This window comes from Euprymna scolopes, chromosome 18 (assembly GCF_053919585.1).
Source record: "Euprymna scolopes isolate OS-2025 chromosome 18, ASM5391958v1, whole genome shotgun sequence".
Lineage (NCBI taxonomy): Eukaryota > Metazoa > Mollusca > Cephalopoda > Sepiida > Sepiolidae > Euprymna > Euprymna scolopes.
In genome coordinates, this window is record NC_136499.1 from 33,279,867 (window position 1) to 33,304,228 (window position 24,362).

General features: G+C 32.9%; 2 protein-coding genes across 12 annotated transcripts in view; one reads left to right on the forward strand and one right to left on the reverse strand.

Moving 5' to 3' along the window:
- LOC145297580 (N-acetylneuraminate lyase-like) overlaps positions 1-24,362 on the reverse strand; it is a 218,266-nt gene that overhangs the window by 94,661 nt on the left and 99,243 nt on the right. For 3 of the 11 annotated variants that reach the window (XM_080143610.1, XM_080143612.1, XM_080143615.1), the window contains exons 2-4: positions 22,069-22,116; positions 18,485-18,549; positions 1,471-1,541 (exon numbers count right to left, since the gene is read on the reverse strand). In XM_080143610.1, coding sequence (XP_079999736.1) covers positions 1,471-1,541; positions 18,485-18,549; positions 22,069-22,074 — 142 coding nt within the window. In that variant the 5' untranslated portion in view covers positions 22,075-22,116. The remainder of the gene's footprint in view (positions 1-1,470; positions 1,542-18,484; positions 18,550-22,068; positions 22,117-24,362) is intronic. The other 8 variants (XM_080143607.1, XM_080143609.1, XM_080143608.1 and 5 more) reach the window with 3 other exon arrangements.
- Positions 1-24,362, forward strand: part of LOC145297578 (presenilin-associated rhomboid-like protein, mitochondrial) — a 169,754-nt gene that overhangs the window by 16,045 nt on the left and 129,347 nt on the right. The window lies entirely within an intron of this gene.

Genomic DNA, 24,362 nt, shown 5'->3' on the forward strand with positions numbered 1-24,362 from the left:
TAATATATATATATATATAAGATATATAATATATATATATAGAGATATATAATATATATATATAGATATATAATATATATATAGATATATATTATATAGAGATATATAATATATATAGAGATATATAATATATATATAGAGATACATAATATATATAGATATATAATATATATATAGATATATAATATATATAATATATATATAGAGATATATAATATATATAGAGATATATAATATATATAGAGAGATATATAATATATATTGAGAGATATAATATATATATATATATATAATATATATATATAGATATATAATATATATATATAATATATATATAGATATATAATATATATATATATATAATATATATATATAGATATATAATATATATAATATATATATTATATATAGATATATAATATATATAATATATATATAATATATATAACATATATATACATATAATATATATAATATATATATAATATATATATAACATATATATATACATATAATATATATATATACATATAATATATATACATATAATATATATATACATATAATATATATATATACATATACATATAATATATATATATACATATAATATATATATATACATATACATATAATATATACATATACATATAATATATACATATATATATATATATATATAATATATATATATACATATACATATAATATATACATATACATATAATATATACATATACATATAATATATACATATATATATATATATATATATATATATATATAGTCTGTGTATTATACAAACTTGTGGTTATATATGTTTCAGTGAAATCCCAATTTAAAGATACAACTTCATCAGACTAAAAAAGAAGTTTTCAATATCGCTCCTTTTTTGGTCTGATAAAGTGGTACCTTTGCATTGGGATTCCACTGAAATATGTATGTACATATGTAACCAATAATGTGTTTATAACCACACACCCACCCACACACACATATATATAATTAAATAATTTAAATTTTGTATACCTTCCTTACAGTTTTAAAAGTTTTTTTGGAATATTTGAAAAATTTTTTCAATTTCAAGATTTTTATTATATATATATATATATATATATATATATATATATATATATATATATATATATATATATATATAGAGAGAGAGAGAGAGAGAGAGAGAGAGAGAGAAAGAGACAGACAGACAGAAGATGAAAAAATGGTTTTATTTAATGTCGATACTAATTGATTGTTCAGTGATGGCTCAGATACTTCCAACCTGTTCAGTGAATCACAATCGGAAACCTTCAGGTTAGTATGAGCACTCTTCTAAAGAAGTAGCTCAAAAGCTTAATACGCAACGATGATGTAGAGTACGTTGAATATGACGATACAATTCATCAGAACCAAATCAGGATTATTCAATCTCGTTTTCCACCAGAAAAATAGTTATGCAAAAATATATCTTACCAAAAATATTATCAACTTTATTGCACACCAGAAAATCTACATAGGTATCAAATTTGGAAAAGTCAATGTCACTGTAAAAATAGAAGAAGAAAAAAAATACATTTATAAATAATTTTTAAAAGTTGCACGAAAGACTAGTATGCTTTGGCGGTTCATTTTGCAAAGCTCGATACTTGGAATACATGAAACATTGATTTAAATAAACATTTCATTCATAACCTTATTGTAGACATGAAACAAAATCTATTTCGTTTATTCATATAGATGGACTAGCAGTGAGACCCAACGTAGCCCGGGATTGAATAATGATCAACGAATGTTTCATACACCCATATTTTTTTTTGTTGTTGTTGAAATCTGTGAAATCGCTCATTTGTCAATCAAATCGATTGATTGCCTGTTCTAGTTAGAGACACATCGTGACTTAGTCCACAATATTTTGCTGTCTACATTGCACTGTAGAGAACCTTTTTTTTTTACATAGGCATCACCACTTATCAAGGCCAAGAGGCCACTCGAGGATAAGTGTACAGTAGAAATTGGACAATATAGTAATCGTTAGTAATGGAAATTCGGTAAATTTGTTAACATGTGGAACGGCTCATCAAGAACTTGTTTACATTCGACTTGAAGACAACCATATTGTAGTCAGCCGGAAAGCAAGAAAACGGAAGACAGTTCCACAGGCGTGCAGTTCTAAGAAAGAAGCTTTGTTCATGGAATCTACGTTTAGGTTTAGGCACAGATAACGAGTGGGGGGAATTATTGATCAGCTAGACGAGTGTTTCTTGTGAAAATTTGGCGAGGGGGGCACCATAGACTGAAGCTCAGCCGAACACTTTCCATGAAAATAACGATACAGCAGAGACCTACTGTTTATTTTATCAAATTTGTTTTATATATAACTAGCCTAGGTGCCCGGCCTTGCTCGGGTGTTTAGAGGTGTGTGTTGAGAAAAAAAAATAATAACAAAGTGACAGTAGGCAGGCAAGCTCGAACCCATACTGCGAAGGAGGAAAAGAATGTAAAAAAAAAAAGAAAAAAAAAGTGACGTCTTTGCTGTTGCGCCTATCGCCAAACAGAAAGTGACGTAGGTTTAAATTAAGGCTAGACAATCGAAAAGAGGGGATGGCTTTCGAAAATATCGGCGAAAAAAGCGGCCCCTCCCTGTAGAAAGTGTCCAGTTGAGGGTGAAGGAATTAATGTTTTTAGTCAATTTTTGGATATTTGTCCTCCAAAGGGTCGAGCTTCAAAACGATACCAATCTCGTGAAAATCCGTCGCCTCTGTCGAAAGTTTTAGGCTGACATACAAACATACATACATTTAAACAGACAGGTGAGATTTATATTATAGAAGATGGCTTGAATTAAAGTTTAAAATGCAAAAATCAACTATCATGCTTCAATTGTGCTTTAAACAGAAACATTAATTTCGAACGTGCCCTTGTCCTATTAAAGAACCTACTGTTGATTTTATATGCCAAACCTTTCTGCTTGTGTGGTAATAAAACTTCTCAAATGCACTTGTGATGTTGAGCTGTGTAAGGTGTTAACTTTAGTCAAAATCGTTGTTCCTCCTCTCATTGGATTATTTCGATTATTGATTATTGATTATCGACACTTATTGAAAACATTTGGATACAAAACCTATCTAAGAACACTGCCAGTTACATAAAGTATCTTCATGCGAAATTTCATAAAAATCGGTCCGGCCGTTTTTGAGTCCATAGGAAACGAACTCACAGGCACACAGACAAAGTTTCTTTTATATAACAGTAGACATAGAGATAAACATTTTGGTAATTTTTATACAAATTTATTTATTTAATGTGAACGTAAAGAAAGGAAACGAAAGGAGAATCAAATTGCCTTTTTCTTTTGCCTCTATATATAATTGAAAGCCCCTCACCAGTCTCTCTCTCAAGATTAAAATATAAACAAAAGGTAGTATCAACAGAGTAGTAATACTATTTAACTCATAACTGGAAAGGGAAAGAGAGAAAATTCTGGATTTTGTCTTTTCATTTTTTTTTTAAATTAAACTGCTTTGCAAACTCATTTTTTCTGGAGTTAAACACTCTAACCCAAACTCAGTGGTCGACCAACCGGTCATATTTTTTTGATGATCTACATACCTATAAAGCTGAGCTTTTTTCTCGCTCTGATATTGATATTAAAATCTTACCTTTTCTATTTAAAAATTATTAAAATGGGATTAAAAGGTCCAATCCTTACTCCAGGTAATTATCTTCTTCTTCTTCTTCTATCTATATATATAAAAGGCAAAATGTGTGTGATCATTTCCTGTATGGCTTCAAAAGGCTTCTTTTGCACGCGCTCCCGGGGTCGTTACTATCGCTTAAAACTGTGTATATAGGTCCTATATCATAATATCTAGGAATTAGGAAAGCGCGTAGCGTATAGATTTATTTACGTCGATTTTTACAAAATTATTGCTATTTTGGCTTCTCGCGTGTTGATTGGGCTTTTTAATATAAATAAAATGAAACTAAACTCAAACGGACGTGTTCGCGGCATTGCGCCGGGAAAAAACGTCAGCTTTGATCAATCTCGTATATCAGACAGTCAAATTTCGATAAACAAACTCAGACGCTGACGCTGCGTCACTTCTATTTGACCTTCTTAATTAGGTCAAATGGAAGCAGCAAAGTTAACTTTTATTACGCACGCCTGTTTTTATAGTTATAGTTAAATAAATTCAAACACATCTTTACTGTATGTCGCGGTGGCCCAATGGTAACATCGCACGGTTTTTTTTTTCACACATTAATTTCCAACTCAAGGGTACGGGTTCGATTCTTATACTCACCTACCAAAACATTTTTTTATTATTATTTAACCTTCCCCCCCCCCCCGGAGTTTTGATTTACCTCAAGACACCCGGGCATCGCCGGGTACCCCCCGCTAGTAATAACTAAAAATAACATACATTAACATTTCTACACAATCATGACTGATGAAATAAAACCGGATCAAATAAAAAGTCGAGTTTTAAATATCGTATGTGCAAAAATATTTTAGTCAATTTTTTTCTTTATTTATGATCGGTGAAAAAGAAATAGCTTTTACTTTGTTTATTTTCAATGTTTTATTACGTAAACAGTAATAAAATAGACATTATTCAAAGATTGGAGCATTAAGGAAAGACAACTGACACAAACAAAGCGATCAATCAAAGAATTAAAAAAATAAATAAATAAATAAATAAATAAATAAATAAAACAAGATTTATTTATGCGCATGACGTCTAGTTTCCATAAGTCTGTATGAGAAAAAAAAACTATAGAAGAAGAGAGGGTTCTAATATGTGCTCAATAGTTTAAGTTGTTTGAATAATTCGGAAAGAAATGAATAGCGTATGCGCAAACTATTTTAGTCAATTCGTTTCTTTGTGTATGATCCTTTTCTTCGTTTTTATGGAAATCGCTCGAGACAAAGCATGAAGCCACTTGATGTAAGAAGCTTACAAGTAGAATGAAAACAGTGAGCAGGTAGAGTGTTCCACAACTTTGCAGTTCTTAGAAATAAACTACTGGAATAGAAAACTCTATTACAATGAGGTATTAAAACAACGAATTGATGGAGACCTCTAGATCAAACGATTCTTTATTTAACATCTCTTTTCGAGATCAGATGTAGGTTTCATGTTGGCCATAGCGACACAAAATGACTCTCTCCATGAAACGTGATCTTTGATATTGATTTTGATGTTCCATTCTTCGAGGTCATCTTCGACTGAACCATTCCCACCTGACTACAACTTGGATGTCTTCAAGTCCAGCAGAAACAAATTCCTGAGGAACCACCCCCTTAAGTAAGACACTTTATCAAATCTCCAATACTAACGATTACTATGATACTATCCAATTGATTACTGTACACGCAATAACCCTTTATCCCCGAGTGGCTTCCGGGCCTTGATAAGTGGCTGATTAGTGCTACAATAAAATCAGAGCATCTCCATTTATGCTGAACATCTACAGAATGCCAACATCAATATATCACATATGAACGAGTCCCTTGTGGAATTTCCACAGATCCTGCTAGTTAAGACTGTTACCAAAATGCACACCACAAATCCACAAAACCATAGCCTTGTCATTTCTCTACATTCTCAGAAATACTAAGCTAATCCACCAAACCATAGCTCTGTCATTCCTCTGCATCTTCAGAAAAATTTAGTGAGAGCACAGCATTCACTTGCATGTAATATGGCACTATAAACATAGCTGTTAGATGATGGTGGCTAAGTGGTTAATGACACAGACTGAAAATTTGAGTGTGCCCAATTCAAATCCTGGTCGTTCCACATAAATACTTTCTTCAAACCCACACTTAACCTGGTGTCTAACATCCTGGAAAGGAGGTAAATAGAACTACAGGCAGAGCTGTTGTAAACTTGACCCAAGTAACAAGTGAGACTGAATGCAAAAAAGTTCACATAATTTGTTCCATGATGTCGGCATATGCAAGATCAAAATTAATTTACGTCCCCCACCAGCACAGGTCATATCGCCAAGATAACAAAATGAGCCCACGACTTCCAATTCTGAAGACCATTCACAGGCAACTCGACATAGGGCTTACCTTTAATTGGATAAACTGTATCAGTACAAATTTTCAACAGAGATCGTTTTCTGACTGATTGCATCTCCTTTAAACCCAATGATGACAGCTTATTTACCTTGATTACTTACGTGGCATTGTTTAAGGTCAGCCTTGACAGAGTTATTTCAAGTTTTTCTTGAACTGCCCTTTTCTCATTTATCCTCAATTAATATGTGTACACATTTGTTTATTTAACTAGTGCTTTGTTCAACACGCCCGTACCATCATAGGCGATTGCAATACAGAGCTGACCCTAGTCTGGGATGCTTCAGCCTCATAGCAGGAAGTTTGAGCTAATTCTGTTGCCAAGACCCATACACCAAATCCACCGAATCATGGCCATGTCATTCTGCATCCTCAGAGAAATTTAGTGAGACAAGTTCACATAACTTACCCCATGCTGTCCGCATATACAAGGCCAAACTTAGTTCCTATCCCCTACCAGCACAGATCATATCACCAAGATCCATAAAAAAAGGTCCATAACTTCCAATTCTGACGATCATCCACAGAGATTCGGTACATTTTATTAACAAGCTGTATTAGCACACGTTTTCCACATAGTAAATGAAGAAAAGACATTCTGTCAATTAAAACATGTTTTGTTCAACATGCCCATGCTACCATAGACAATTGCAATACAGAACTGATTTTGGTGTGGGCATCTTCAGCCTCAGAGAAGGGAATCAGAACTACCTCTGCTGTCAAGGTGCATAGTACAATTCCACCAGACCATGTCATCTCTGGCATCCTCAGAAAGACCGAACTAGTAAGAGCCTAGTATTCATTTGTATGCAACATGGCACCACAAGCATAGCTCTTGTAAACTCGACCCGAGGTAACAAGTGAGAGTGAACGACAGATTAAAGCTAGAAAAATCTGACAAAACTTGCTCAGATCCATGAAAAAGAAATAGCTTTTTGTTTTGTCTTACTTCAGTAGTGGTTCAGTGGTTAATGACACGGACTGACAACCTGGGTATCTCAAGTTCGAATCCAGTTTGCTCTACAAAAGTCAGTTTCGCTAAGGATGTTGGCAACCTTCACGGGGCCCCTCTCGTAAGTACTCGATGTCTTATGAGAAATAATTCTGACTAGTAAAAATATCAGGAAAACCAATGCCAACAACCGATTTCGATTCATACGATATGATGATGAGTGGTGTACAAGGAAAATGCTACCAGTGGTTTCTGCTGTGGTTTCTGTTGTGGGCAATTTGTGTTTTTCTTCCTACAAGCACACTTGTAGTGTTCATATTGCTGTTCATCGTTGTTAGTTATGAATATGAATTGTTGCTTTGACGAGGGGGTGGCATGCATGAAAAATGTTTAATTATCTGACATGAATTTAAAAAAAAAACTAGTTGTGTAAAGCATTTTGTGGATCCACTCTAAATTTTCAAATTCTGATTTAATATTAAAAAAAAAATCATACCTAATCATCATCATCATCAGTTTAACAGCTGTTTTATATGTTGGCATGTGTTGGACGGCTTTTAGATATTAACTTCCAAATCAACCTATCTCTGGCTAGGTCTTTCTCTCAAGTCTGTCCTCATCGCTTTACACTGTGTTTTCTTTGGATTTCACCTGTAACTGACCCTGATACCTCAACTGTTCTACATCTACCAACCAATTCTTTCAACATGGTCATATCATATGCGGTACATATATCTCCTTATACTATCAGCAATCAGTCCGACAGAAACTAGGTCATTTCAATGGCCTTTCTGCTGTCAGATTGATGCAAAATCTTATGTGTAGCCCTAGGAAATCCACCCTCTCAGGCCTTGCCTCTCAGCTTTCAAGAGGAGCAAGTTTATCACTTGTTATCTGGGACGTTCTCGCCGAAGAATGCTGACGGGGCTACTTAGTCTTGTTTTTGCAGCGCCAAAGTGCTCCTCCTGTTGGGGTGCTGGCCCATTTTCCCACCTTCCGACCTTGTGTCACATCCTCTCACAGTGGAAGAGTGGTAAATATTTGTTATACACTTCTTACACACAGATTAGTTATCTACCTGTAATTCCGCTGCAATTCTTGTGTACCCAATGCTAACGAGTACCAAAAAAAACTGAGTTATACCAAACTTCCTCTTCACAAACTACACAGAGGAAATTTTCTCTTTTTGAAAACTTTACAACTCTACGATCACTGATTATCACTTTGGTCTTGGTAACATTTACTCTCAAACCTTTACTTTCCATAGAATTCCTCTAATTCTTTAACTTAACATTTAGGACTTCCAGTGTTTCACATGCAAACTTCTCTTTCTGACAACTCGTACAAGACTCCTTGAACCCTGCTTCTAGGACACAAGTGAAAAGCAACAGACGCATTACAGAACCCTAACATACTCTCTTTTTTTTTTTTTTACTTGGGAGTCATCACTTATCAAGGCCCAATAGCCACTCGAGTATAAGGGTTAATGAATATAAAGTGGTAGTTTAGTAATTGTTAATGGTGTAAATTAGGTAGAATTTGATTATTTATAAGGTCGGCTCAACAAAAACTTGTTTACATTGGATTTGAAGGCTTACTAAGTTGTATTCAACTGGAAAGCAGGCCAACAGAACAGTGTTCCATAGATGGATAGTTCTGAGAAAGAAGCTTTGTTTTTGGAATCTGCGTTTAGATTCAAGCACAGATAGGGAGTGGGAGAAATCATATATAGTGGTTGTAGCTAGTCGCATGTTTTTTGTGAAATTTTGCCAAGTGGGGAACCATAGATTGGAGTTGAGTCGAGCACTTGCTATGAAAATAGCGATAAAGCAGAGACAGGTTCACAATGTTTCTTCTGTAGGGAAGAGGTTGCAGAGAAGAGAATCTACTGTTGATTTTATACTCCTACTTTAACATTAAAAATGCTGTTAATTTTATTACAACTTTGAACGTTTATGTACATTGTTTTCCCTACTCACTATCTGTACCGACATCTATATCCATATTTCATGAACAAAGCTTCTTTCCTAGAACTATCTGCCTGAGGAACTGTTCTGCTGGCCTACTTTCCAGCTGACTACAACATGGTCGTCTTCAAGTTTAATGAAAACAATGTTTTTACTGCGCTGTCCCCTTAAATAATCAAACTTCACCCAATTTCCACCGCTAACAATTACTATTGTTATTGTTGTGATCGCAGTACACTCATTAACCCTTATCCTTGAGTGACCCTCGGTCCTTGATATGTGATGATAAAATGACTTTAGACACTTTTGTACATTATTTGAATAAGCTTCAACAATCCCTTAATTTACATAAAGTCCACCAGATACACATCTCTTGACACTTTGTGAAAAGCTTTATCTAGATCCGCAAAAGCAAAATACAGGTTCTTCTTTTTACCAAGATACTTCTCTTGCTTTTATCTCACGGTAAATATACAACTTTGCTGATACTTCGTCCAATTAAATTGCCTTTCATTTATGCTTATTTGTTGCTCAATTATTTGCCAATCACTTTCAGAACCTGATCCATCAAATGTTATTTAAAGCACTCTTTACCTTTGCGACGATTCACATTCATACTTAGTTGCTAGTCTTTCGAATAAGTGCCACCAATAAGTATCGAAAATCGATAACGGAAAAAATCTGATTAAAAAAGGAACAAGTGAAGCATGCATGGTCCCCCGTGAGTGCAAAGTGAACGAAGCATAAAAAAAATTACTAAGTTCAGCATATACCCCCCTCCCCACCATTTAGCCCTAGAAGTCCCTAGGGTACATCAAATCCGAGTGAAAATGAACAAACGGTGCAGTTTTAGGCCTTAACATATGTAAATTTGAGTTCTGCACCTTGCAAAAAAAGAAATGACTAAGTCCATCATTTGACCCCCCCCCCCATTTAGTCTCAACATATTTAAATTTCAGTTCAGCACCATGCAAAACTGCTAATAAATAGACATACACAGAAAATTTTGGACAAGCATGGTAAAATAGTCCCAAAAATGGAGTGTTTTTATTAGCCCTAAAAAAGCCTCTGGGGCACACTCAAGAGTTATCACGAAGTATAGATAAACAAAATTATATAAAAGTCAGTTAGTTACAACTTTTCAGAAAGTTTTATAAAAATCCAACGCATCAATTTTTTTTTATAATCACAAAAGTGTCAATTTTAGCCATTTTAACCCGAAAGGCACCCCCCTAGAGGGGCAACTGGAGTTTTCCCGGAAATCCCTGCTATTACTTTTTTACTCATATCATGTTTAATGTTTGTGCAAAATTTCAAAAAGTTCCAAGGCGTAGTTATTGAATAGAGTGTGAACGGACGAATAGACAAGGGTGAATTTACAGGTCCACCCTCCTTTTGTCAAATTTGATTAAAGTTATCACCCTTATACAGCCTAACATCACACGTGCATTAAGTTTTATCACCACCCAAGCAGAATGGCTCAATGTATAAAATCAACAGTAGATTCTTTGATAAGACAGGTGTTCGAAATGTTTCTGTTTAGAGCACAATTGAACAATGATTTTTGACTTTAAACGTTAATTAAACATTAATTCAAGCCATTATATCTAAAAATAATTTTATAAAACCAACAGTAGATTCCTGACAGTAAAATGTAGGCTACAATGTATTGTGGACTAAGTCAATGTGAGGATGGGATGGGTGCACCGCAGTAGGGCCCCGACTAAAGCAGACAATCAATCGATTTGATTGAAAATGGGCGATTTCACTGATTTCAATGACAATAAAAGTATTGGAAATATAGAACATTCGTTGATCCTAATTCAATGCCAGGCAACGTCGAGTCTCCCTGCTAGTATATTTATCTATACTCCTATAAATTTGAGTTCTTTTGTTTACTAGCAGTTCAGCCCAGCTTTGCTCGGGCCCTATACACTGTTCATAACTTTATGTGTATATATATATATATATATTAAAAAGTTTGATTCATGTCCAGGTAACCTACAGCTAAAATTTCAAGTGCTTAGGCCCAAAATTGGTGGAGGAGTTTGATAGAGTCTGCAAAAGTCAACCCTTTCAACTTTGACCGCTTGTCAGCTAAATTTTCGCCCAAAAAACTGATTAAAAAGCTTGCTGCATGTCTGAATACCCTTTATGTAAAATTTCAAATGTTTAGACCCAAAATTGGCTGAATAGTTTGCTAGAGACTGCAACAGTTAAATCTTTTGAACTTTGACCCTTTGGCAGTCAAATTTTCGGCCAAAAACCGATGAAAAGGCTTGCCCTATGTCTGAATACACTTTATGTAAAATTTCAAATGTTTAGGCTAAAAATCAGCTGAGTAATTTGATAGTGACTGCAGACGTCAAATTTAAAAAAAAACTAGGATCCCAATTTTGACCCCTTTAACATATATTGTTTTGGGCTCAAATCAAATTAAAAGTTTGATCCATGTACAAGTAACCTACATCTAAAATTTTAAGTGTTTAAACTCAAAGTTGGCGGAGGAGTTTGGTAGAGTTTTCAAATGTCAAATCGTTGAACTTTGACTCCTTGACAGCCAAATTTCTGGCCGAAAACTGATTAAAAAGAGTTTCCCAAATCTTAGTACCCCTTATGTTAAATCTCGAGTCTGTAGACTGAAAATTGACAGAGTAGTTTAGTAGAGAAATTTACACACACAGACACACAATTTCACTTTTACAAATATGTAGATTGATATTGATATTTATATTAAAAGCCTTTTTTCTATTTATTATATTTATTTGCTTCCCCACCAAAGCAAATTAGGCACAAGGCCGTTTTTAATGTGGGGGTAAAAAACCAGCTCCCCTAAAAGTAGGCAAAAAGGGGGCACTCTGGTTACCAAAAATAATAATTGTCCCAGTATAGAGGGTTTCCCCTTCATTGACTGGTTCGATTCTCAGTGATAGTGCACGAGTCATTTTTTTTTTATACTTTTTTAAACCATTACTATATATTAGGTCCAATATGATATACAATGTAAATCTCACCTGTCTGTTTAAATGTATTTATGTATGTATGTCAGTCAAAAACTTTTGACAGAAGCGATGGATTTTCACAAGATCAGTATTGTTTTGAAGCTCAACCCTTCGGATGACAAGTATTGAAAAATTGGCTAAAAACATTAATTCCTTCGCCCTCAGTTGGACACTTTTTGACAAGAAAGGGTCGCTTTTATCACCGAAATTTTTGAAAGTCATCCCCTCTTTTCGATTCACTAGCCTTAACTTCGCCACTTCTGGTTTGGCGATGAACGCAACGGCAATGACATCACAAATGTTTATGTTCTTTTCTTCCTTTGCGGTATGGGTTCCAGCTTGCCTGCCTACAACCACTTTTCTTTCTTTTTTTTTTTTTTGCTCAACGCCCCCACGACGTGAGCACCCTTGACAAACCCGACAGGCTGCTAAATCCCACCCCCACACTGTAGAGATCCCTAGATGTAAAAGATCTTTTTACTCCAATAGTTTCTTCCCCAAAACTGCTAGACTTTGGAATTCCATTCCAGGTCCCTTCTTCCCAAACAGTACTGACGTGCAGAAGTTCAAGTGTAACGTGAACCGACATCTTGCTGCCCAAATCCCTACATAGTACCCCAGTAGTTGTTGCCCCTGATAGTAGCCCCCTACACCAAAGTGGCAATGTGCCTTGTTTGGGGTGAAAATGTAATAAAAAAAAAAAAAAAAACACACACACACACACACACACACACACACACACACACACACACCTCCAAGCACCCGGGCAACGCCGGGCAGCCCAGCTAGTATAATAATAAATACAAAATCTGCATTAATTAAAATATCATATTTAAGCATATTTTACGACCGGGCAATGCCAGGCGGCCTGCTAGTATGATATATGTGTGTGTGTGTGTGTGTGTGTGTGTGTGTGTGTGTGTGTGTGTGTGTGTGTGTAACTATATCTCATTATTTATCTTTGAATCAATCTGTCTATGCTTATTTATTATTCATATTTATTATTTTTTCTCTATATTAATCTGACAAACTCTATTTCATCAAAACACACACATACACACACACACACACACACACTATCTATATATGCTATGACGAAGTAGTTTTTAAAGGTAATTTATTTTTCTTTTCTTTTTGAATTCCTATACATTCAATACATAGCTTCTCATTGATTAAACTTGTTCAGTATCTAGGCTTGCATTCCAGAAAAAAAAAACTTTAAAAAAATGTTTACCTTAATACAATGTTTCTTGTGAAGGAAATTGCTTTGTTTTCAAGAAAAGAAAATTTACTTAGAATATTGTTGTTTCATATTCTTCTTCTTCAAAAAAAAAGACCATATTGTGATAATAGATAAAAGATTTATATCTTGTTTTTAAATATTGAAAATGTTTTCCTTAGATCAAAAGCTATTGTATCTTTTAGAAAATAGAAAAGAAAATTGAAACATGAACTAGTTTAATCCAATGATGTAAAAAGATTAGAGATGTGTAAAATTAAGGTTAAAACCGGAAATTTCCATACATGGTTAGGTTAAGCAGAAAATTTCTATATAGGGTTAAGTTAAGCAGAAAATTAGACATTTCTGTAGGATTAGAATTAGAGCTGAGTTTCATTATATTGCATCATAGAGAGAAAGTGTCTCGTGACATTTAGCCGATAAGCTGATCAAATCTTGCTCTTTTTTCTACACTGTACATAAGAGAAAGCAATTGGGCTTTTGAACAGTAGTTCCTTTCTCCTAATGGAGGATCGGTTGAGTATAGTATATATATAAAGTATATATATATATATATATATATATATATATATATATATATATATAAGATACAGGATAAACAGTTGAGTATAGTATATATATATATATATATATATATATATATATACACTATAAGATACAGGATAAAAAACCTTTTTTAAAATGATTTTATGCTGTCATTTATGATAACTTTAAAATTTAGCTTTTTAATAACTGTTCTTATTAAGAAGGAAACGACTACAGCAAGAAAAAAAAATATTAAGAAAGAGAGAGATATCACTATCCACCGAGCAGCAACTTTGATATTTGTAATGATTTGTAAAAACTTTACTTGTTATTGCATTTCAGATGATTTTCTGATATATATTATAGCTGCTTATTACATTTTTAATGCATTCTTCTCAAAATGCTTATTTATATTAATTTTTTAATGTATTATTTTTAAAAACTTATTTATATTAATTCTTTTTAACATATTAAATTTTTTAATGCATTATTTTCAAACTTCTTATTTACATTCAATTTTTTAATATATTAAATTTTTTAATACACTCTTTTCAAACTTCTTATTTACATTCAATTTTTTTAATATATTAAATTTTTTAATACACTCTTTTCAAACAACTTATTCATATTAATTTTTTTATAGATAATTTTTTTTTTAATGCATTATTTTCAAACTTCTTATTTACATTCAATTTTTTTAATATATTAAATTTTTTAATACACTCTTTTCAAACAACTTATTCATATTAATTTTTTTTATAGATAAATTTTTTTTTAATGCATTATTTTCAAACTTCTTATTTACATTCAATTTTTTTAATATATTAAATTTTTTAATATACTCTTTTCAAACAACTTATTCATATTAATTTTTTTTATAGATTAAATTTGTTTAATGCATTATTTATATTAGTTTTTTTAATATATTAAATTTTTTTAATCCATTATTTTCAAACAACTTATTCCTATTAAATTTGTTTTATGTAAAAAGGAGTTATGATAAAAAATAAAAAAAATGAAATAAAAACGGTTCATATTCTAAAAATCCAATATGGACTCCTGAAATTTTGGAGGCGATTTCAAGAGTGATAAGTCTTTAGTCACCCAACAATTGACAGTGAAACATTCATGAAGTTCCCTCATTACAGTCTGAAGCTCCAATCCCAAGAGGCCAATGTTCTTCCCAGAAATATTTTGATCATAATGTGAAGCCTTCCAGCGCATCGTTTTACCTCATGGGGGAGCACATGGGCACATCCCCAGCAGGGTTCCTATTTACAATGCCTCCCCCACGGGACAGAGTTAGACACCAGGGTCGTTTTTTAATGTGGAGAAAAGGAACAAAAATAAAAATTGTCTCAGTCGTGAAGGATTTCTCCTCCACTGACAGAGAACAAGAAATTGAAGTGCAGCATCTGAAGAACAGATACTACACTTTGATCTTGTCCCGAGGGTTGTCATGTCGGGATACATGTCAATCCAGCGCTAAAAGTCAGCATTGAAAACTGCAGATATACACGAAAAACAAACCATAGACTATTTTGTTTGCTACATGGTCTGTTGTAGATGGTGATAAGTATAAAATCATAATATCTGGATGAAAAGAAGAGGCAAATCATTTTAAATATTTGCTTAATAAAAGATGGGTTAGGGTTAGGGTTAGGGTTACTTCCCTCCATTAGAATTGTGATTGATGACTTATCTTCCTTCCTCTCTCAAATTTCAAAACTCCATATTAAATTTTTCAAATATAGCCAGATTTTATTCATCATTTTATGTGTACTTGTTGATTTAATATAACTAGGGCTATGACAGCAGCATATTCTTTTAATTGTTTTGACGTTCGAGTATATATGCGACACAGTTAATCAACCGAGAACCACATTACTCTATATAAAAGCATATACGATATCAACAGAGACACACTCGAGAGTCAAAACAATGAAATAATATGCTGTTGTCCTAGCCCTAGTTATAACTAACTTATTCATTTAAATTAAAACATTATTTTAAATGAAAGTGAGTTGTTTGGGAGTTATGCTGAAACAGGGTTCACTATCAAAAACAAGCGACCATACATTAGGAAATACTTTTTTTCTTTGTTTTTAAAATAATAAATTTATGTATTAATCGTCGCATATAGCCCTGGCGGTAAATGTTTCGTTTAGGTCCACCTCCACAATTTTCTTAAAAATGACGACATTTAAAGGTTTTCGACTATGCTGAATACGAAAATCGCATTGAAATGTTGCAGAGATAAGTAGTTATCAAGATAGAAAAAAATGCATTATGCACGGTAATTTTGGCGGCCATTTTTTTACGCGCATGCGCGCGTGCGCCCTAAGCAATCAGAATTTTACACGAAGGAAAAAAACCAAGATGGCCGCCAAAATTACCGTGCATAATGCATTTTTTTCTATCTTGATAACTACTTATCTCTGCAATATTTCAATGCGATTTTCGTATTCAGCATAGTCGAAAACCTATAAATGTCGTCATTTTAAAGAAAATTGTGGAGGTGGACCTAAACGAAACATTTACCGCACTGGCTTTAAATTTAAATTTAGACTGTACTTTGTTTGGGAGTACGGTACGGTTTCAGTGACTCCCCCCTTCCCACCTCTACGATTTTAAAGTTTACAAAAAATAAATAATGTGCCAATGTTATGAGACCAATTCTTTTCACTATCAAATTTGTTGTATCTAACTTATTTTAAAAGTGTTTTGGATGTGGGTTCACGTTCGAACATTGCCCAGGAAGAAACATTTCTGACCTAGTCCACTTCTGTGAAGGAGCATGATCCGAGTACCAAAGGGAGAAGAACACCATGCCTAAGTATGTCGAATACAGATCCGTGATTAAGCATCCTCTGAGAAGAACCAAATCTGAAGGTCTTCAGATTTGGTTCTTCTCCAGGGATGCTTAATCACGGGTCTGTATTCGACATACTTAGGCATGGTGTTCTGCTCATAAGACTACCGGGTTATTCTTTACATTAACGTGCGTGTTTCCTCCCTCTAATATCACCATAGCTTGGTCTACGTTATGTGCGTAGAACTGCAACTCATACCTAAAATGATAATGCTTACACAAAAGATAATGCTCTTACCTTACTCACCGAGAATATATATTTCAAAATTCATAATGATCCTTTCATTAGTTTGGGAGAGTATCCTATATATATATATATATATATATATATATATATATATATATATATATATATATATATATATATATATATAAGCTCTACTATTTGTTGTGTGTGTATTGAGATTTTTTATTTGGTAGGGATTAAAATATCTATGTATATAAATACTGGTATTTATATTAGATTGAAGTTTACCATTGCTTATATCAGGTAAACACTGTACCTTTTTTTCTATTTTGCTTTGGTTTTGATACCCCCAAATTCGAAGCTATCTCTTTACAACCCTTCCTTTTCATAACCTATCATACTTTCATAAATCAGAGTCCATTTTCTGTAGGCTGTTTTTGAATCCAGTCAACGACAGGTACTTTTGCTAGTATATATATATATATATATATATATATATATATATATATATATATATATATATAACAAAGAAGGGGGTGTTAAGCAGCATAATGGATTTATCCAAAGCCTATAAATACAGCAGATTTTTAAGGAATGACTTATTGACAAAATAATTTTCCAATGAAGGATTAAAAAATAAAAAATAGTTTTAAATATTTTTTATATAGTTCTAAAGATTTAAAAACTTCCAAGACTATATATATGATGGACTCTCCCGTCGATTTGACGTATAAGGTTCCTCCACAACTGAGTTACTGAGAAATCTACACAGATAATTTGTTTATAGTAGTGAAGGCTTTGTGTAGAACCATCCACATTTTTGGTATTACTGCTAACTTCGTCAGTGCAGATGACTACCACAGGACAGAGTATACAGTAGACCACAGGTTGTTATATCAGAGTTTCCTTCTCCTAGATGCACGTCTTAATGAAGACTGAGGGTGCATCTATTCCAGTGAATTAATGCACCTCCAGATACCAACCTGGAAATTTTTATGACTTGGCACGGTACATACAGCGCCTAATCTTCCCAAATGGTCACCCATCTGGTACTGGCCAGGCTCAACGTTGCTTAATTTCGGTGATCTGGCAAGAACCGGTGCGTCAATGTGATTGTGCCGTATATATATATATATATATATATATATATATATATATATATATATATATATATATATATATTGGTGTTGTGACGATTAATCAGAATCAAGAATCGAAAAAAAAAAAAAACGGAATTTTGGGAGTATCGGAATCAGTATCAGAATCAGAAAAATTTGTGTCTATTTTCCGATGTTAAAAACGATTTCTTTAATCTCTTTTATTTTTATTTATTTATTATTTTTTTGTTTAAAACAAAATTTTCCACTGCTGGTAGTAATAATTAACCATTAATATTTATTGATTTTAAACCACCAATAAAGCTTAAATCTACAGATCATCTCTCTACAAGTGCGTTTTTACATTTGAGAAAATATATGCATATTTAACATTTACTTTTTATGCTAATTAGGAAGAAAGGAAGCGTTATAGATAAATATTTAGAGATTTATAAAATCGGAATCGATAATTGTATCAGAGTTGCGAAAAATATAGGAATCATCTCATCACTAATATATTTATAAGAATTTAAATATTGTTAAATTCGAAAACTTACCCATTTGGTAAAAACGGTGTACAAGGTCCATTAATAACGCCAGTAATCCAAAATCGATTGGGATCCTTAAAAATAAAAAATTAAAATATTGGAACATTAAAAAAAAAACAAAAAAAAAACAAATTGTTAGAGATTTTTAATTATTTTTTTCTATCTCTATCTCATCTTTGGAATTTTTATCAGGGCAGCAGAGTCAGAAGATGTAAGATCTGACTTTGACAGCTAGGATTCGAAAAAACCCGATACTGATACTTTAAAAATATTTATTGCTTGTTCACTAAACTTAAGCAAAGTCTTAGTTTTGGATACCTCAAAGGCAAATTAAATCTGGACGGTATAGGGAGATGTGTGCAGGAAAGGTGGCTTCGATGGTATTACAATGTTTAAAGAATGGATGAGAGTTCTTGAGTTAGTAGATGTAGAACAGTTGAGGTAGCAGGTCCAGATTACAAGAGAAGACCAAGGAAAACATAGGAGGATGTGATAAGAATGAACTTGAGAGAAAGAGGGATAAATAAAGACCTGGCCAGACATGGCTTAATTTGGTAGTCAATTTCTTAAAGCCTTCCCACACATGCCAGCATATAAAACGGACGTTAAACCGATGATGATGATGATGATGATGATGATGATGATGATGATGAGGTGGCTTTTTTTTATGTGCGGAGTATAGTTCCTGGATCAAGTCCACACATGGATAAAATATATTGAATCAAATCATATATTGATGTTTCCATTTACTTGCCCTCACACGAGGGCAGAGTTAGACACACCGTCACTTATATACGTTTCCATTCTATTACTTAAATTAAATTTCAAAGAAGATTGCAAAGGAGAAAAATCAACAATATATATATATATATATATATATATATATATATATATATATCAAATTTTAGTCATTCAATGAATTAAAAAATTTATGACATGAAATGTTCGAATTTCAAATCAAAAGATTTTTATTATTCTATGTAAGACAAAGAATACATTTGAAATATTATAACTCCTTATCCTATAGGATTTCAATGTCTATCATCTCTTCAGAGGAGAAAATATTAGCAAATAGTTATAATGGTTTACATCTTATTTGCTAAAGTCAGTGAGACATGGAAAATCACAATTAAAAGTTATTTAAGTATTTAAATGTCATAGAGTAAGGGAAGTTAATGAAAAGGATATAAAAATTCACATCCAATGACATCACATCATAAATTTTTAAATTCATTGAATGACTAAAATTGGATTTATTTGCTCTATCTTGTATATCGAGCAATTCTTATTTAGGTGGGATAGTACTTATAGAATATTACTGCCAGTAATATCTTGTAAAACTTATAATCATAGGTTTCCATACCAGTTGATTGTTAGATAATTTTATTCTGAAATGTATATATATATATATATATATATATATATATATATATATATATATATATGGGAGAATTTAACACATTAAATAAAATTTCAGACGAGATGGAATAGTGGATAAATATGTAAACAGACTAGTTAAAATAATAATACAAACACATCCTGAAAGCAAAGTAGCCTTTATCTGTGGTAGAAAATGGTTTTATTATAAAAGAATACCTTTTTATACAGAAAAACGTTGAAGAAGATTCACTCGTTTTTGTCCATACAAACCAAAATTAAGCAAACATCATGGAATAATTAAAACGTTATACCAATTTAAAACTGCAAAAACTTACAGGATATAAAGAAAAGTTTCACAGAGATCAAGGTATATAATCAACTACAATCAATTTCCCTTCTTTTTTTTTTTTTTTTTTTTTTGTCAGTCAAACATTTCATAGGTGACAGAGCTTTAAGGCATACTCAACAAGTATCAACGCGAAGGAAACACCCCAAGAAGTTATTTACCTTTATTTTTCTCGCTTGTTTGCCTAGAGAAAAAGTCATTGCTTTAATGAAAGTGAAATGTGGAGATGCAGTATCCCCAGATCCAAATATAGTCGATTCTATCATGCACATTATTCAAGAATTGCAAAAAAAAAAAAAACATAACTCTAAATAATAGTTGCATTAGTGTCAAAATGCTAACTGTATAAATAATAGTTATATTAATATGAAAATACTAACTCTAAATAATGTCAAAATATTAACCTCTCAAATAATAATTGCATTGAGTCAAAATATTTACTCAAAAATTCTAATTTGAAAAAGTCTGAAAAGAGCTTTTAGCTAGTTTAAAGGAAAAATAAGTTATTCAAATTATAATCGTTCGGTTTAAACCAAATTAAAATTTACAGCCTAGAAAAAGAGGAAGGGGGTGAATATTATTGCAATCATTGAATCTGTCCTTAACATTGAATCCTGAGCTGTTGAGTCAGAGTTAAAGAGTTGAAGTCGGTGAAAATTATCTGATTTTGTTTTAGCTTCTTGATTTTATTTTTTTTTAATGAAATTCTGTTTCTTTTTTCTTGTGTTTTTTTTTCCTAAAGTCACTCAAGGATACAGGTTAATGAGATGGTTGGATTATCAGTTAAATGTTGTGTGTGTGTGTGTTTTTTTTTCCTTTTTTTTTTTTTATAAATGATCTCCCAGAAAACATAATCTCATTTGTACAAATGTCTGATCCTTCAAGACCTGTGATAAATATTCGTTAATTGTACAAAGTCGGATTTCTCTTATTCAAGCATCCAAAGATGAGACCCATGTCACCTGCACCTCATACTATACCTAAGAGGCACTCACTCTAAGTTGGTCGAACTGGCTTCTTCCAAAGGAGGAAGCTTCGTGGGAATATTAAATTCACAAACGGTCTCCTACTTGCTTGTATATCCTTATCAGGGGAAATGATAATATTAGGTTTTTGCAGTGCTTGCAGAGAGGTGTTCATCTCCTCCTACATACAGTGCCTGGTATTCCCAAATGGTCACCAATCTAGTACTGACTAGGCTCTATGTTGCTTAACTTTAGTGATCTAACGAGAACCTGTGCATCAAAATGATTGTGCAGTCAAATTATAATCATTATTATAATTTTACTGTTTCGGACGATCCTCTGATTTTTATTAAAAAATGATGAAAAAATATTGATTGAAACGAATGTTCAACTTTGTGCAGTGTTCATGCTGTTGTAGTAGTAGTAGTAGTAGTAGTAGTAGTAGTAGTAGTATCACTCATCAACATACAGCTCCTGGTATTCCCAAATGGTTACACATCTGGTACTGATTAGCCTCGATGTTGCTTAACTTTGATGATTTATTAAGAACTGGTATGTCAATGTGATTATGTGGTGTATGCCATGTTAGGTGGTCCATCTTTTGAAGGTACAGGTTTGAATTCTCATTTTTAACTTTGTTTTTACTTTTGTTTATTCTCAGCCCTGTGCACTAAACTAAACATTGCATAATAGTATTACCTACACAAACACGATTGTCAACAAGAAAGCAGCATGATATATAATATACATGTCCAAAAAGAATCTCACTGTTAACAGTTATACATGTACGCGTCTTTACTTTTTTTCCCCCCACATGGACAAAGTTAGACTCAGGGTCAGTTTTAATGTGGGAAAAATTAAACTCCTCAAATTGGGGAAACTGTGGATGAAAACAAAAATACCTGCATAGTCTTGTTGACACCCTTGCCATGAATGAGGAAAATTCATCCCTGAAACAGAACAGATACTACATTTTGATCATAGCTAAAAGGCTGCTTAAGCATAATGCAATTCGAAAAAAATACAAATATTGATACAAATATTAAAAAGATGCTGAGAAAAAGAAATGGTCACCTGTTTATCTCAATGCTTGTTGGTCCTGAAGTGAGTGATCATTCTATGTTAAATTTAAATAAGAAAGTGTACCCCCACTTTTAAAAACAAAATCATAAAGCTTGAAGGATGAGATTATATTTATCTTTAAAAGTTCACATTACATCAAACTTTCTTTATAAAATAAAATAACACATGGCACAAATTTGGTAAGGTGCGATGGAAGTCGGCTGTCATCCTGTTGGTCTATTCTCTAAACTACTTTCAGTCACCAAAATACCACATTCACTCTATGGTTAAAACCTACTGAACATTATCCCAAGGATTTGACGTTTTTTATTTACAAAAAATATATGAGGTGCCTTCAATAAGTTTCCAGACTATTTTATACAGGCATTTAAAATTGTCATAGACTCTTGAAAATTCAGTATGGTATTGCTATACATCTTATTAGATGACTGGCCAATTTTTATAATTTCAGGTTCAAATGAATAGCTACAGCAAGAATTGGAATACACCCTACTAAAACCTGATTGTCACAGCTGGTGAATTTCAGAAATTCAATCTGGACGTGAGTACACTTAAGAAAAAATGATATGCAATAAAATTCTGTTTTAAACTTGGAAAAAATGCCACAAACGTATGGAATGCTTCAGACTGCTTTTGGACCATCTTACATGAATCAAGCAAGATTCAAGGAAAGCAGGGAGACTGTGAGGGATGATAAGAGGTGTAGGAAGGATAAGGAAGTTGGAATACCGGAGTTGATTGGCCAAATAAAGAATTTCATGGATAAGGACCGTTGTGTGTCTATAGAGACAATAAGTGCATAGTTTGATGTCAGTGTGGGAACTGTACATACAATTATTCACGAGGAACTTAATATGCAGAAGATTTGTGTGAAGTTTGTCCCAAGAATGCTCAGAGAAGATCAGAAAGAAAGACGTTGTCATGGGTATCAAGACAGTTCCTCACTCTCCCTATAGTCCAGACTTTGCTTCCTGTGATTTTTGGTTATTCCCTAAGCTCAAGGAAAACCTTAGAGGCTGTCATCATGAGACAATTGAGGAAATGAAAGAGGCTGCGATGAGGATCAATGACACGCTCATATAAGAGGACTTCCACAGGGTCTTCCAGAAGTTGTTGGAATGGTACAACAAGTGCATTGCAGCCGGAGGAGATTACTTTGAAAGGAACTAGAGTTTTATGTGTGTACTGTCAATAAAAGTGCTTCATCTTCCAAAAAAAAAGTCTGGAAACTTGTTGAAGGCACCTCGTATGTACAAATTCATCGGTTGGACTACAAAAAAACATAAATAAAATTCTAAATGTTAGTAGGGCCTTCCCAAATCTATCAAAATATGAGCTGGTCACTGTTTTCAGATATTGTACTTTGATTTTAACTTGAAAGCCAGATCATTTTTTTTTTTATAGACGGGTCAATGCACCAAATGACACAAAATATTGCTACATTTTTGTTTTTTATGGTTTTATGTCAGGTTGGGTCTAATCTACATCATACTAAAAGTTGGACAGGATGTTAGCATGAAAAAGTTTAAAATTTCGAAGGTGAACATTTTCGGCTTACAAGTTATTTTCCATGAGGTTCTAAAACACTAATTCGGCGAGTTTTCATGATAAACCAATAAATCTTGCTTTTTTACCCAGGTTTTCAGGGTCGGCGTAGAGTGGACCCAACCTGACATAAAACCACAAATTTTTTTTATGGTTAGGGTACTTTGGCATTATATTGATTAGCATGTTATTCTTATTCGATTTAAACAAGTCAAATTGCCACTTGGGCTTAAGGGGTTACTATTTGTGATCATGTTTACAGAGGACTATTTGAGGAGATGAGCAGCAAGATGTCTGTTCACATTACATTTATATTTTTGCAGATTAGTACAATCAAGAAAGCAAGAAACAGGAAGGGAATTCCAAAGTCTAGCCGTTCGAAGAAAGAAACTATAGAAAAAGACTTTGCGGCATCTAGAAATCAAAACAGTGGAAGGGTGAGATTTTACTATTTGACGGGTTAGTTGGGGCTATGTACGTCAAGGAGCATAAGTTCTATGAGTTCATCAGAGCAGATTCCATTAAAGTACAGTAGAACCCCGGGATACGGTATTAAAAATTAGTAACA